At 39.1% G+C, this 16465-nt stretch overlaps 2 protein-coding genes across 3 annotated transcripts in view; one reads left to right on the top strand and one right to left on the bottom strand.

Annotated features, from left to right (window-relative positions):
- Window positions 1-7741, bottom strand: part of Kctd19 (potassium channel tetramerization domain containing 19) — a 61907-nt gene extending 54166 nt beyond the window's left edge. Inside the window, exon 1 of the mRNA XM_013503893.1 lies at window positions 7700-7741. Within this exon, the coding sequence (XP_013359347.1) occupies window positions 7700-7705 (6 nt within the window). The 5' untranslated portion in view covers window positions 7706-7741. The remainder of the gene's footprint in view (window positions 1-7699) is intronic.
- Lrrc36 (leucine rich repeat containing 36) overlaps window positions 1-16465 on the top strand; it is a 55985-nt gene that overhangs the window by 19317 nt on the left and 20203 nt on the right. For both annotated transcript variants that reach the window (XM_005403659.2, XM_013503895.1), the window contains exons 3-6: window positions 5287-5479; window positions 6261-6357; window positions 7279-7367; window positions 15498-15625. In XM_005403659.2, coding sequence (XP_005403716.1) covers window positions 5287-5479; window positions 6261-6357; window positions 7279-7367; window positions 15498-15625 — 507 coding nt within the window. The remainder of the gene's footprint in view (window positions 1-5286; window positions 5480-6260; window positions 6358-7278; window positions 7368-15497; window positions 15626-16465) is intronic.

Here is a 16465-nt window from a genome sequence, read left to right as displayed (position 1 = left end):
AAAATAATGGGTAGAATTTTTTTGTACACAGGGAAAGCTATTATTAAACTTTCATTGCTTAGGACAATAGTACAAATTTCAATGTGTATAAAAATTTATGCAGTTGGGCATAGTGGCATATACCTGTAATCTCAGCACTCTGGAAGCTGAGGCAGGAGGATTGCAAGTTCAAGCCCAGGCTGGGCAACTTAGTGACTTGGTGATACCCTATCTCCAAATAAAAATTAAAAAGGTCTGAGGATGTAGCTCAGTGCAAAGGTCCTAAGTTAAATACCCAGTACTACAATAATAACAAAAAATTATAAAGAGGGCTTGCAAATGTACAGATTCTTAGTCCCTGTTCTGAGAGTAGGCCTGATTTAGTAGTTCTGGGTGGGCTTAGAACATACCCAGAGAATTCTGATGACAGTGGTATATGGGAAGCACATGGAAGAACACCAGCCTATATTGTCACTATGGGTTTTTTCTAGAGGAGCAAGGAATGATGGTCTTAAAGAGAAAGGTCTGAATCAAGGGATGGTAGAGTGGAATATAGGAAGGGGCAGGCTTGAGCAGTGTGGGTGAAGATTAGTAAATATGCAAAAAAGGCCTCCAGACATTCAGGAATAGGGATTTTGTTTCTCTCTGTAGTAGACCCCCAAATGATGCTTCTTTCTTACATATCCATTTTGCCCCAGTTAATGGCAAATCCTTTCTGTAGAAGACCAGAGGTAACAGACAGTCACAGATGCTATCCAAAATTAGTTAATCTCCCAGATTCTGCACTTCTTAGGGTACCAAAACCCCTGCTGAGGGTATCAGTCTAACACACCTGACAATATGGCACACGGATGCAAAAGAAAGACAAAAAGAGAAAGTTCTGCAGTTGAGGAGCTCTGGGATGACCATTGTTCTCTGTGGGACAAAAAGCCACCAGTTCCAAAAGCTTATGGCTTTTATTGGTATCAATCAGGGAGGTGGATGTAGGTTGAGGCAGAGTGTTAAGGAAGAGAAACTATATAAGCATTGGCTGTACCAGGCACAGAGGCTCTCCAATTAGCAGTGTAATGGATAGTTTGATGTATGCAAGGCTGGCACGTTTACTGCCAGGAAAGTATAATTCTTATTGAGTCCCAAGGCCTCAGCTGAGATGTTACATCATGTCTTAGCCCTGGAATTTCACAGGCTCTTGCTTGAGCCCCCATTCCAGCCATAGGGAGGTGGGCACATTCTCTCCTGGATTGGATCACATTCTTTTAGCCAATTAAGGGAACATCTGATTCAATATAGCCAGCTCTGCATATCTCAGTGAATAGGGTTGAAGGAGAGGCAAGGGCTTCATTTCTCCAGAGAGTGCAGCTTGGCAGGCTCCCACATTAGGGGATACTTGTTCAGCCGCACAAGTCAGACCCATTCTCAAGGTCTGACTAAGGGCTTTTAAAAGAAACTCAAGAAAGATCAAATTTCTAAAAATCAGTTCTTTGTATGTTCTAGATATAAGTCCTTTGATTGAGGGGAAACTGGCTAAACTTTTTTCCCCACTGTGTGGGTTGTCTTTTCACTCTATTGGTGATAGGTTTTCACGTGCAAAAGCCTTTTAATAAGTTGAGATCCCAGTTCTTCATTCTTTAAAGTATTTCCCTTGTGGTCTGGGTTTTGTTTATGGACTCTCTACCTATGCGTATGTCTTCAATATTTCTATCTACTTTCTCTTCCATTAGATTTAGTGTTTCTGTTTTAATATTTAGATCTTTGATCCATTTTGGTTTAAGTTTAGTGCATGGTGATAAACCCAATCCAAAAATGGGCCTCTGAGATGAATAAGCACTTCTTAGATGAAGAAATACAAATAGCAAATAAATATATGAAAAAATGTTCAACATCAGTGGTCATTCAAGAGATGAAAATTAAAACAACACTCAGATTCCATCTCACTCCTGAAAGAATAGCTATCATGAAGAAATCAACCAATAACAAATGCTGATGAGGCTGTGGGGAAAAAGGAACCCTTTTCTACTGTTGGTGGGAGTGTAGACTGGTGCAACCACTGTAAAAATCAGTATGGAGATTCCTCAAAAAACTAGGATTAGAGGTCTCATTCAATCCAGCTATTCCCCTTGTAGGTATCTTCCCAGAAGAATTAAAAACATCATACCACAGTGATATGTGTGCACCCATGTTTATAACAACACAATTTGTAATAGCTAAATCTTGAAAACAACCCAAATGCCCATCAACTGAGGAATGAATAAAAAAGATGTGATCTCTTTTTTATACAATGGAATACTAGTTAGCCATAAAGAAAGATAAACTTGAGATTTTTATAGGTAAATGGATTCAACTTGAGACCATACTTATAAGTGAAATAAATCAGACTCACATGTGTAAACATCATATTCTCTCCCTAGTGTGAGGAACTGAAAGAGTAGGTAAGGTCCAAAATGCACAACAGATATTGTGAAATGGGAAGAAATTGCTCAAAAGGAAAAAGGAACTTGGATAGGGGTAAAGGGAAAGGAAGGAAGGGAAAAGGAAAAAAACAAAATACAAGATAGTCATACTACTAGTTTCTCTGAATTCATTGAAAAGAAAGGTTTGTGCTAGTATCATTTGGAGAATTTTTATGCCCATATCTTGTACTCTGATTAATTACTTTAAAGATATCAGTACTCAACGTATTAACTATTGTTATTCTCCTATTATTTTGTTATTAAATTTTGTTTTACTTTTTTTCATAAAACAAATTTCTAAAAATCTAAAGGTAGTGACTCCAGGTTGAAGTAGGTATATTTAGACTGATTTATATTTGTCCTTTTGGTTTCAGAAAGGGTTATTTCGGGGCTGGGGATTTAGCTCAGCGGCAAAGTGCCTTCCTGGCAAGCGCAAGGTTGTGAGTTCGGTTCCCGGTACCGGAGAAAAAAACCAAAAAAAAAAAAAAGAAAGGGTTATTTCAAAATTGCTGAGGTCTCCTATTTTTATATGTGCATCTGTCTGTTTAATTTGTGCATTTTTATGCTAAAATTAAGTGCATATTGTTGTAATTTTTTTCTGGTACTGGAGATTGAACCCAGGGTCTTCACACTGAACTACATCTCCAACCCTTTCTTATTTCTTATTTTGACATAAAATTTCACTAAACTGCTAAATTGCCCAGGCTGGGCTCAAATTTTCTTTTTTTTTTAAATTTCGTATTTATTTATTTTTTGATATCAGGAATCGAACTCAGGACCTTGTGCTTGCCAGGTAGGCACTGTGCCACAGAGCTATATCCCCAGCCTGGGCTCAAATTTTCAATCCTTCTTCCTCAGCTTCCCAAAATGCTGGATTAAGATGTATGCCATCATGCCTGACTTATTTGTTGTTAGTCTCTGTTTTTTTTTGTTTTTGTTTTTGTTTTTTTCACTTCTATGATGTGGGCCAAAAATGTAGTGAAAATTAAGCAAAGTAACATATGCAACCAAACGTAATATGTATGGGACTCCTGATACACTACTTGGTATATAGGAAGTGCTTGGTAAATGTTAGTTTTCTACATTTTTTACATTTATGATTTATCTGCTTGTATTCATCTCTAGCATGTCTGAATCACTTTGCCCAATTTTTCCAGAGAAAATGCTTTATAATTATTTCTAGTATAATGTTGGAATACATGAATCTGTGCCAACTGGGAAAAGAGAGAGAATATAAGTGGTTTCCCTGATTTGTATGTCTTTTTTTTTTTTTTTTTTTTTTTTTTTAGACAGTGCTTTGCTATGCAGTTCTAGGCTACTCACTGTGTAGCCTAGACTAGCCTCGAACTTGCAGTGATCCTCCTGCCTCAGCCTCCTGAGTACTGGAGTTATAGGCATGTACTACCATGCCAGCTCCTTGATTTTTACACTGAGAGATTAAAAGATTACTTGAGCTGGTGCATTAGACACAATAAGAATAGACTTACTGGACACTATTTCTCACAAATGACCCTTTAATAATGTAAAAGTTAATGGAATTAAAAGTGAGAGAAAGGAAGGAAGGAAAGAAGGAAGGAAGGAAGGAAGGAAGGAAGGAAAAGGAAGGAAAGGAGGCATCAAAACAAACAGAGCTCTTCTTGGAATGTTTTGCGTATATCTTTGTGTTTCCTAAATTTTTTTTTTTTTTTTTTGTCTTTTTGAGACGGGGTCTCACTTTGCAGTTCAGGCTGGTCTTGAACTCACTTTGTAGCCCAGGCCTCGAACGTGCAACAATCCTCCTGTGTCAACTTCCCAAGTGCTGGGATTACAGGCGTGCGCCACCAAGCCTAGCTGAGTTTCCTAACTTTCCTGTAATAAGAAAATTGTAATTTTAAATGGGAGGTAAATAAAAACATAATTTTATAAATAACATAATGGAAAATAAATTCACCTTTTTGAAATAATCCTCAATGACAGAATTCTTTTAGGGCAAGGATTTTAATTACTAAAAGTATGTGATTATACATATATGTGTATGTTTTGGAATATTGTCCTGAAATTTAGCATTGGGCAAAAGCAGCTAACTAACTAATTACATGCAAATTAAACAATCTTTTTCTTTAGCCGATTTTAGCTGAGCAGAACTGTGGCTTTTCCTCTCTTTGAGTTTCCAAGTCCTGATAGTATTGTTGCCAGGCAAGTAAAGGGTGGGGGTGCTAAGTCCACAGAAAGAACTAGACAAGGAAAAACATTCTACTAAGGAGAACTGATTGACTGCAGGATGGGACGCTTTCAGTAACTCTGAAAAGGGAAATGAGGACAAGAGGAGTTCTAGGAAGGAAGACTGGGAAATAGTGTTTTGTTTCTCCAAACAGTACACTGACCCTATGAGGCACTGAGATATAAGACACCACACACACACACACACACACACACACACACACACACACACACATATGCACACCAACTTATTTTATCCTGCCTTCAGAATTTTTGCCTACCTCCTTTCATTTTGTCAGCTAAGGTTCTTATGGTATTGGCATGGCCTGGCTACCACTGGGCAGGATTAGAAGCATGACTGGGGAGCCAACAGACGCTCCCCAGTCTGTAATCTGAAAATCCATTACAAGTATTTGAATGTCAGATTTGGTAAGGGAGATGTGTTGTACAGGTTAATTATTTAACATGTAGACGTTCCCAGTGCCTTTGGGCTACCGTGCTTTATTCTCGGGCAGTGGAACTGGAATTCCAAAAAACTGCCTTTCTCATGGAGGACACGAGTAACATGTTTAAGGATAGAAAGTAATAGATATATTTCTGTCTTTATTGTGAGATTCTAACCAATGTACAGTTTCATAATGTGCTCTTTTCCTTGCAGGGCATCCAGTATTTGTGTTCACTCCAAGACCTGAATTTATATTATAACAACATTCCTTCTTTAGTGGAGGTGTCCCGCCTACAGCCTTTGCCCTTTCTCAAAGAACTAGATTTGAGACTCAATCCTGTTGTAAGGAAAGACACAGATTACAGGCTTTTTGCTGTGTACACGCTACAGACTCTGGAGAAACTGGGTGAGACCCTCCTGCTCTGCTCCTGCCCCAGAATCTTACTTGAAATCAGCTGCCTCTTAACCTTTTGGATGTTGGCCCGGAGTCTGCGCTGGCAGGAGACATTTGTTTATTAGTCAATATTTATGTAACTCTTTGTGTTGGCAGGATGTATGACAAGTCCATTTATTTTTTATTCAACAACCATCTCTAAATTATATCAGTTACTTCCAGCTTTAGTTTTCTTCAGTTGATGGTTTCACCACCACTTCCTCCTCAACACAATATTTCTAGGTTGAGACTTATTTTTCCAGGTGCCCCAATTTTACAACTATATTAGCCGTAGAAAACAATAATAACAACTCTTTGGGGACTTATTTGGCAAGGAACAAGAAATTTCCCTTCAAAGGAGCTGCTCTGTATTTCCCTATAATTTTACTGCTCAGTATACATTTCTCGATATAAAATTTGACTTCACATGGCCCTGGGAAACTCATTGTAGGGAAACTAAGTGAACTCTTTCACAAAGTGGTGTAACTTTCATCCTTAGAATGGGACCATTTCCTGTTCAAGTTCCTCTTTCCTGAAGGGGTAGTTACCCTGTGTAGTGGTTGTTGCCATAGCTCGCTGAGTCTCCCTGAGTTACTGGTTGCTCTAGTGACAACATAATAGCATTGTTGTGACCTGTTTCTAACACACACAGATGAGACTGCTCTTTAGTTTTTCCTCTGTAAATGTAGTTCTCTGACCCACCAGTATTTACTCCAAAAAACAAATATATTTAGATCATGGTTTTTGCCTCCAGATGATCGAAGTGTACGTGACAGTGAAAGGAAAGCTGCCAAGCTCCATTTTAGTCAGTTGGGCAACAGTGAAAATTTTCTTTTAGAGGTGGAAAAAAGGTAAGATTCTCTACCAAAGAACTGTTTTTAGTTTGGTTCTGGACATAGCTCATAATGAATTTCTTCTTAACGTTCCTCATTTTCTAGCAGAAATTTTCCACAGGATGTAACACTGCAGATCTAAGACAAAAATGTCTTTCTTTCTTTCTTCCTTTCTTCATGCATGCATGCATGCATTCATTCATTCATTCATTCATTCGGATGGGTCTCTCCCTAAGTTGCTAAGTTGCCCAGGTTGGGCCCAGATTTACCATCTTCCTGCCTCAGCCTCCTGAAGTGCTGGGATTACAGGTATGCACCACCATGTCTGGTTCATTCCTGCTCTCTTGAATTATTGCTTTGGGTATAATTGTTATAAATTTTCCAGAGTTGTTTCTCACAGCTTGTAGATGGGGACACTATGAACTGACTTACCCCTTAAATGCTTGGCAACACTTTCTTGTAGGATTGTCAGTCAGCACCTGGTCTTTTCCTGTTGAATAACAGTGTTACATTCCCAGAGTGAGACTATTAGAGATAAATTTGTCAGAGGAAGAGTAGGAAAGCAGTTCTCTGCAACTCACAAAGTAAACAGATCCTTTCTCTGTCCTAACTCTGAGAATTTTCATTCAAAAGAAAGTATCTTACTCCCTCAATCAGACTGAATTTTCTGTTAAAACAGTAGCTAAGTTCTAAATTTTCTGCTTTTATACTTTAAATTTTGAATTATAGTGTCTTTTTCCCTCATCATTCCCAGTATAAGTCTTATAACTTAGATAACCATACTTTTAAGTGAGATATGTGTAATGTATGGTTTAATTATCTCCTAGAGTACTTGGAAAAGAAAAACTGATTACCGTGAACTGTTGTTTCCAAAATAACATGCACTAGTGATCTCAGAAGCTTTTTAAAAATTTTTAAGTAAATTCTTCTATATGATAGCTCTAGGGAGAAGATAATGAAAACTTGTGGGACAGATGAGGGCTCTGCACCAAAAGTCAATGCTGATGTTGACACCAGGATTGAAGCAGGTAAGCTTTGTCTCTGTGATCATAAAATGGTTAAGACGTCAGTTGTCTCAGCTGTCATAGCCAGTCTTGGGTAAGAAAAATACATAGTTAAGAAAGCAGTCTGAAGCAGGTACAAGATTCACTGGATAGTTTTCCACCTTCCTCTCACTGCCCCAAGGACCCTACTGAGCAGTTATAGCCAAGAACTCTTCGGAGTACACACTGTACTCAGTTCAATTTCATTTATATTACTTTACATCATTAGTACATCCTAAAATTATATCGCCCATCCCCACAGACCTCTGGACATTGCTAAGATGATTGATTTCATTAGCCAGAGACTCAGGACTTACCTGCATCTGTGCAGTTCATACCCTGGGCCTCCTGTACTCCCAACCAAGTAGCTTCCCAAGCTACAGAATCTCTAGTGTTTGTGCTATGTTTCCATAAGCACTGTTGGTAGTCCAGTGCGATTAAAGTGGTTATGCCCCATTCACGGTCATCTCGCAAGCTAGGAAAAATCTTTCCACCAGAAAATTGCATCCAGTGCATCCTTGCAGATTAATTGGGCACATTCATACTGGTTAAATCAGATGACTTTTTCCTTGAGGAAACTCAAGGTCTCTGTCCCTTTGAAGGATCTGTTTAATTATATACAAAGTATAAAAATCAGCATATTTCCTAAAATTTCAGCAATGACTTTAATGGACTGGCTCTAGTTTAGATATCTGGGGTTTTCAGTTCATAACATATTTTGTTTTCCTGACTTCTATGTACCCATGTAAATATTTACTGACAAGTCATTTTCAGCCTTTCTGGTAAAATAAGCCATAGTGAGGTATGATTTTAATTTTTCTTCCTTTGATATCTCAGTACATATAAGTGATGGAGTATGGGTTCCTTTGTTTCATTTTTAAATACCATTTTTTACACTTCAGAATCAATGCACTTTTTAATAATAATTTTGGCAAATACTGAAATGCATAAAGGAAGTACGTTTCTTTTTTAAATTTTTAATAGTATATGTTTGCAGTACACAGTGATTACATTCATTGTGGGGAGTTGGTGTGAGTAAATAACATCTCAGTTCTGAAGAAAATATTTTAATTCCTCATAAGCCTATCTCTAAAAAGAATCCCAGTTAATACTTTGGTATACAAACTTCCTTGTTGTACATTCTGGGATATATAGCCTTATATTTCTTCCTAGGTTCAAGCATTTATTTCCAGAAAAAGAAAAATACATTGAAGCATAGTGTGCCCTTTTTTACATGAGATGAATTAGAATTCATTTATGTTGTATTATATTGTTAGCACACGAAAAGAGTCCCCACATGAGTTAAAATGCCTTAAACTGCACACTCTCTGCTGAGAACAAATTGCTGTACAAGCTAGGAAGCATATTTCTAAAAGTTCTTGTAAGTGCCTGCTGTTGCCTGAATCTTTAAAATATAAAATTTAATTTGCTACTTTGAGACATTAAAGAGCTTTATTTTCCACTGTAAATTATGTTTTGCTGGATCCCTAGGGAGGTGGCCAGTAAGCACTGTTGGTAATCCAGTATGATTAATGTGGTTATGTCACTTTAATGGTCACGCCACAGGCTAGAAGAAAGCTTTCCTGGAGAACAACAGCTCCTACTAACTCAGCTCTTCAGAACAGTGCTTTTCTACTGAGCAATTTGAATGGACAGGGAACTCACACTGTCTTGAAAACAAAGAAAGCTCTTTAACATCTCAAAGTAGCAAAATAAATTTTGTATTTTAAAAATTCAGACAACAGCTGGAACTTGTAAAAACCTTTAGAAATGGGCTTCCTAGCTGAGTTTGGTGGCATCCACACTGTGATCCCAGTACTCGGAAGGCTGAGGCAGGAGGATTGCCCTGAGTTCGAGGTCAGCCTGGACTACATAGTGAGACCATGTCTCAAAAGAGAAGAAGAGGGAAGAGGGAGGGGAGAGGAGGGGCAAGGGAGGGAGAGAGGGAGAGACAAAGAAAGAAAGAAAGAAAGAAAGAAAGAAAGAAAGAAAGAAAGAAAGAAAGAAAGGAAAAAAGGAGGCTTCCTAGCTAGTAAAGCATCTTGTGCCCCTAATCTCATAATTTCTGACCCTTTCACTGGTTCCTCTTCCCATACCCCCAAATAAGCATACCAAGGCCATGTCTTGAGATTCTCCTGCTCGTTATCTACTCTCTGCCCCTATTTATCTAATCTATTTCCTCACTTTTATTTATAAGTAAGTAGATTTATTATTTATTTTATATCATCTCATGTTAAAAATGCTGATCTAGCTTTAACAATTTGCACAAGTCTCTCTCTGTACCAGTCCCTCATTTCTGTTGACCAACTAGTAACTTGCACCTGGAATCACTACTGAATAACACTCTGGCCCCTCAGGTTAAATGTGCACCCCCAAAAAAGGAAACAAACAAATGAACCCTTCTCCCCTGGCCCTAAACAGCACCTTTGGTTTCATCACTCTCCCCACAACTTCCCTGTTACTCTGGCTCAGAATCATATTGGAGTTTGATGCTGCTGTTCCTCTAAGGCCTAGCTGAGAGTTCGTACCCTTCCCTATCCATAATTGAGCCCTCTTTCCCATTTCTTAGTAGTCTCTGTTTAATTAAATTGATTAATAGTTATCATTTGCTGAGTGTAAACTCTGGCACAGGTACTGTTCATGATCTCATTTAATCGTGCTAACCTTGAAAGTGATTTTACAGGTGAGAACACCGACTCTAAGAGGGGAAGCAGCTTGCCCCAGTTATGCAGTAAGCGGCAGGGCTGGGATGGAGCTCTGATCCATATATCATCAGAGTCCTCCTAGTCTCTTCTTTCCATTCATTTTGTTCTTTGCTGCCAGATTAATTTTCTTAAAACAGAGCTGTGATAATTAATTATACTTGGCTGCTCAAAAACTTCCATGGCTCCCACTCAACTACTACATTAAATCTAGACTCTTTAACCTGATACATAAGAGTCTCCTCCAGCCGAACCTGAAACTTACCAGTCATTTCTCCACTACATCGTTCAATGCTTCCATCATGCCAGACCACCCACCTTCTCTTCCCTACATAGTCTTTCCTTCTTCCTCTTTTATTCCTCTGACCCTAAACTCATGCCCCCTCTCTGGAAGGCTATAGTCAAACCCTACCCTTTCTCTATGGCCTGGCTCAAAGTCCGTCCATTTTAGTGAAACATTTTTGATTCCTCAACTGAAAACATTTTTCCTATTTTTGTAATCTCATATGACTTATCTTCTGAAAGCCAAACATTCCCAGAAGTACTTGTGCCATTATAAGAAAAAATGAGACAAGAAAAAACTAATAATTCCAAGCGGTGTATGTGAAAATGTCAAGTGAATGGTACAAGTCAGTATTCCTCAAACTCAGGGCAGTGAACATTTTCCCGATCCATGGATACACTCTAGAGGATCACAGGTAGTTCAAGACTCTTTAACTTTGTATATTTATTTGATAGCATTTCTGAAAAATAATGAAAAGACATAAAATCAACAAAGCCCTTTTGCAGTAGATAAACTACTGTTTTTGTGGTACTGAGAATTAAAGCCAGAGCCTTTGCACTGAGCTATAGCTTCACCCTACCCCCCTTTTATTTTGGGACAGGGTCTTGCTAACTTACGCAGGCTGGACTCAGATTTGTAATCCTCCTGCCTTAGCTTCCCACAGTGCTGGAATTGCAGACATGCACTATCAGGCCCCACAGTAAACTATTATCTTAAAAAATAGATTTTGTTTTTTAGAGTTTTAGATTTACAGAAAAATCAAGCAGAGCGTACAGAGTTTCTATATACCCCTCGCCTACACACGCGCATAGCCTCCGACATAATCAGATGAACGTACTTAAAACCCATAGCCTATATTATGATGCACTCTTGCTGCTGTACACTCTATAGGTTTTGACAAATGCATAAGGACATGTATCTATCCACCATTGTGGTACCATGTAGAATAATTTCACTGCCCTAAGAAGCCTCTATGCTTATCTGTTCATCTGTCCTTCCCCTAACCCTTAACAACCACTGATGTTTTTACTGACTCCATAGTTTTTCCTTTTTTGTCTCTATAGTTTTGCCTTTTCTAGACTGTCGTATAACTAGAATCATATCCAATTTTTTGAGGTTGGCTTCCTAGCTAATATGCATCTTCCATATCTTTTCATGGGCTGGCTGCTCACTTCTTGGTGCTGAAGAGTAATCTGTTGTCTGGATGTGCTACAGTTTACTTATCTACTCACGCTGTAAAAGACATCTTGGCTGCTTACTTTTCTTTTTCTTTCTTTCTTTCTTTCTTTCTTTCTTTTTTTGATATGCAGTTCAGGCTGACCTTGAATCCACTTTGTAGCCCAGGCTGGCCTCAAACTCACAATGATCCTCCCGCCTCAGCCTCCTGGGTGCTGAGATTACAGGTGTGCACCACCACACTCGACCTTGGTTGCTTTCAAGTTTGTGCAGTTATGAAAAAAGTTGCTATAAATATTCTTGTGTAGGTGTTTGTGTGGACTTGTTTTCAGTTTATTTGGATAATTACCAAAGAACATGGCAGCTGGATTATATGTAAGAGATTTTAACAAACAACCAAATTGTCTTCCCATACAGTCAGCTTGAAAGGTCTTTTTATATATCTAGTTTAGCTTCTTAAATTGCAGTTCTTCAAAGGGGATTCATATCCTCAGAGTTTATTAGAATATTGAGTTCAAGAAACACAGTTGTAGATGGTGACATGCTATAGAAATTCAGTGTGTTGGGGCAATAGGGAAGCTCTCTGTGGCAGATGTGGGGGTAAAGCCATCAGACCTTGAAAGCTGCCACACCCTGGGGTGGCCTGAAGAGAGAAAGAGCAGCATCACACTGTGGATGCTGGGAGTGGTGCGAACAGCGCTGTGAACGTGGTCATGAAGAAAGTTCATGGCGATTGTGCTCTCAGATAGAAGATCCGATTATGGGAAGCAAGGAATACCTCATTAAAGATAATTTGCATTTATCCTTGAGGTTATGTATGCCGCACATATGCACTCTGAGTCAAAAGGGATTCTGCTTACTCTTCTAGCCAATTCTTTTTGCTTTTAAATAAAAATCACGCCTAAACTACACTGATCTAATAAGTATTTTAAAAGAGCACAGAAAAATTCACTACAGTACCCTCACTGGCCCATTCTTGTGCCTGGCAAGTGTTTCAAGGTCTTCTTCACAATTCATTGAAATCCATCCCACTGTCAACCTGTTCCCATCTAGTTAAGCCATAGATGGAGTTTTAAAAGTCAGCGTTGTTTAAAAGTCAGCTTGGAAAAGCAGAGACTTCTCAAAATAGTGGTTTAAACAAGATGGAAATTCATTTCTCTTTCATATGGAAATACAGGTGTTGGCAGTCCAGGGCTGATATGGGGAGGGGTGTGTGTCTAAGAAGGGAATTGGAGGGAAAGGGCAAATTTTTAACTCTGCCACAGTGGAAAGCAGAACAACGCAACAAAGAAGTGTGTACTCCTGGGCAGATCTGTTAGGAGCTAGGCAGACAAGGAAATGACACAATAGGGTCAAATTTTCATACACTCACAATCCAGAGCCATTTATCACAGCTAATTAGGTCACAAGTCAGGCTGAGACAAGAGCTCCAGTGTGACAGAAACAGAGATCTGTAGGAGGGAGGAGCCAATCGCAGAGGACCTGGGAAAAGGCTGCAGAAAAGAAGAGACAGTTTGGGCATTCAGTGGGCATACTTGAGGGGATAAGCAGTCAATGTAGAAAAGCAAATACAGGTCTGACTGATCAGGAAAATGGCTCACCATGTGGCTGGAGTCAAGCCCAAGTTGCAAAGAGCTTCTTTATTAATCCTGTTTATTTTACTCCTTTGAAAATGGGTGACAAGTAAAGATGTTTTCAAGAAGAGGCATAATGAAATGTATGCTGTAGAGTGATAACTCAAGCTGGGCTCAGCGAGGCGGACAGGGGCTAGAGGCAGTAGCCCAAGCAGGAGGTAATGAGGACCTCTCCTGCAGTAGTATTGCAGTAATAATAGGCTAGAGTAATAGGTTACTCACAGATTGATTAAATCCTTGAGGGTATAAAAAGAAAACCTGGAAACAAAGCATTAAGTATCTTTACTTGCAGTGTTTTGCTACAGAGTCCAAATTTCAGCAGAGTTAAATTTCTAAATAAAAGATGCAGTCGATATTAAAGGGAAAAAACACAAAGTTACTAAGCTTACTGTTCATGATAGCACTCTTTGGGTAAGAGCCATCCAGATTTAGGTGACCACTGAAACCCAGGAGAAGGTGAGGTGGCACTTAGCAAAGAACTCAGACTGTGGTGGATTTGCTTGAACCGTGGAGCAGAACCTATGAAAGGAACCTATGAATCTGGAAATGAGCATAAGCGCTAGGAAGGGAAAGCAGGACAGAGCAGGGACTTGGATACTACAGTCTCATTTTGTAGGTTAAGGGTGAGAGGAACCTGAGTCCAAATCACAGCTTACTGACCACTCTCCTTTTCTCCCAGGTGTCAGGTTACAACCCATACTTTCTGCTTCATCTTGTTTTTCTGCAGTACTACTATGATAGGAACCAGAGAACGTCATATTTGAAAGCTTATTTTAAGAAAAGTAGTCCTATTAGTCCAATGGTGGAAGAGTTTCTTGTATTTACATAGGACATTCCAGCCCCAGAGGGAAACTCAGAAACGGTAATCATCTAAATTGGTATTGTGGTACATACCTATAATACCAGGTACTTAGGAGGCTAATCTGGACAATTTACCAAGACTTTGTCTCAAAATAAAATAAAAAGGGCTACAGATGTAGCTCAGTAGTAGTGTGCTTGACACAAGGCCCTTGGTTTAATACCCAATACAAAACAGAAATAAAGAGAGGAAGGAAGGAAAGAAAGGAAAGAAAGAAAGAAAGAAAGAAAGAAAGAAAGAAAGAAAGAAAGAAAGAAAGAAAGAAAGAGAAAGAAAGAAGAAAGAGAAAGAAGAAAAAGAAAAGCAAGACAAGACAGCAAGCATCTTAGAGCCCTAAATAGACACCATGTTCTCCTTCTCACTGGCTCTTAGTAACTTTCTGTTGCCAGAGGCAGTGGATGGGATGGAAACTAGAAGAACACATTGTTTGATGAAGGCCCAAGGTTTTGAAACTATCTTAATTCTTGCACAATCCTGCTAGAAAGAATTTCCCTAAACAAATGCAAAGTTTTATCCAAGTGCCCCCAGAAAACCCCAGATCCCAGGATTCTCCAACTAAAAGTATTCACAAAAAAATGTGCACAAACTTGTGTAAGTGTTGTTACTACCTAATAGAATTCCTAACTGGTTCTTCTTGATGTCAGTTTCCAGGGTGGCCATGACTTGAATGGAGTTTTTGGTTTTCCTTTTTATTTGTAAAGCTATTTCTCTAACTATAGGCAAACAATACTGGGAGAACTAAGGATTTAGCATCCTTCTCTGTGAAATAGGTCATGATTAGTATTTTGTTTTTGCAAATGAGGAAATCAAGAAAGAAAGAGCCAGATTTGAAATGGTAAATCAGTGCAGACTGCTGATCAGAGCCCCAGAGATGTGTAATGCTAGGGCTCTGTTCCCAGCGTCTCAAGATTATCGAACTGGTGTTGAAATTCATTGTTTATCCACTTAGGAAATGTGCAAAATATTACTCTTTGCCTTGCTCTTACTTTCCATGGAGCACTTCATAACTTATTTTGCTTGTTTTAAGGGGTTTTTTGGGGGAAGGGCTGGGGACAGGGTCTTGCTATGTAGTTGAAGACTGGCCTTGAACTGACTATATAGCCCAAGTGGTCTTAGACTCAAGGTGATCCTCCTGTCTGAGCCTCCCAAGTGCTGGGATTACAGGCATGTGCCACCACACCCCGTACACTTCACAATTTATGAAGCCATTTCATATTCATTATCTTGTTTTAAGTCACCTCAACCTAAGAGACCAGCAATTTATGTTTTGATTATCATCATATCGCAAATGAAGTGAGATTCAGAGAGGTGAAGTAGTTTGTCCAACTTCTCATAGTTTCCAAGGCATGACAGCAGAACCAGCATTCAATCTTGTGACTTCCCTTCCAGTATCTTTCTATGAGACATGCTGCCTTTGAAGTGTGTTTAGAGCTTCATTGTATGCCTTTTCTTTCAACACAGACTCAAACAAAGGACTTTTTGTTCCCTTCCCCAACCGGGAAATAAAGGAAGCCCTGACCAGTACTTCTGCAACCCAGGACAGTGGTAGACCAGGTCAGAAATCAGATACTTTCCCCTTGGGGACACAGGTAAGGAATTCACTCTCCTGCTGATCTCTTGACTAGTCAATGATTAATACTAATAATTCAGTGGATTCACAATTATTTATGAAGGTCTAAGAGGGCTTGTTGGATAAAGGCATTTTAGACCCTCTAAAAGGACAAGGCACAGCATTTGGGATGCTGAGGCAGGAGGATCATTGCAAGTTCAAAACCGGCCTGGGCTCCATAGTAAGTTCAAGGCCAGCCAGAACTGCATAATGAGATCCTATCTCAAAAAATAAAAAATAGAAAATAACAAAAGGAAAAGGAAAGAGAAGATGCAGAGTACCTTCTCTATTAATTTCAATCTCCTTTTCCCTCTCCACTAACCTGTGAACAAATGCCATATATTTTTACATGTAACTTTAGTACATTTTATGCCGGTATTTTGACACCCAGAGATGTAACAGTTATAGTTTCTGGCAAGGTTTGAAATTTCTCCTCTCTACCAATGTCCGCATCTCCTCTTCCTTTACCTCTTACATTTTCTTACTTCTCACTGTTAGTTACAGAGTCTTCCATTTCAAGAGTGGTTTTCTCAAAGCTGCTTCTTCAGGGTAACAGAAAAAAAAAAAAAGAGTTAAGGAACAAAGATGACACAGGAGTGATGGATAGTGGAGGGGAGAGCTCATACAAGATTTGAGAAAAGAATTGGTTGGAAGAATCAATTTTATAAGATTTATAGCAGGGCGTGGTGGCACACACCTGTAATCCCAGCATTTGGGAGGCTGAGGCAAGAGGATTGCTACACGTTCGAGACCAGCCTGGGCTACAGAGTGAGCTCAAGGCCAGCATGAACTACATAGTGAGACCCTGTCACGAAAAAGA

The sequence above is a fragment of the Chinchilla lanigera genome, unplaced genomic scaffold (genome assembly GCF_000276665.1).
Source record: "Chinchilla lanigera isolate Chin_1 unplaced genomic scaffold, ChiLan1.0 scaffold00083, whole genome shotgun sequence".
Classification (NCBI taxonomy): Eukaryota; Metazoa; Chordata; class Mammalia; order Rodentia; family Chinchillidae; genus Chinchilla; species Chinchilla lanigera.
The sequence above is the reverse complement of the archived record's forward strand: the minus strand, read 5'-3'. Positions and strand labels throughout refer to the sequence as shown.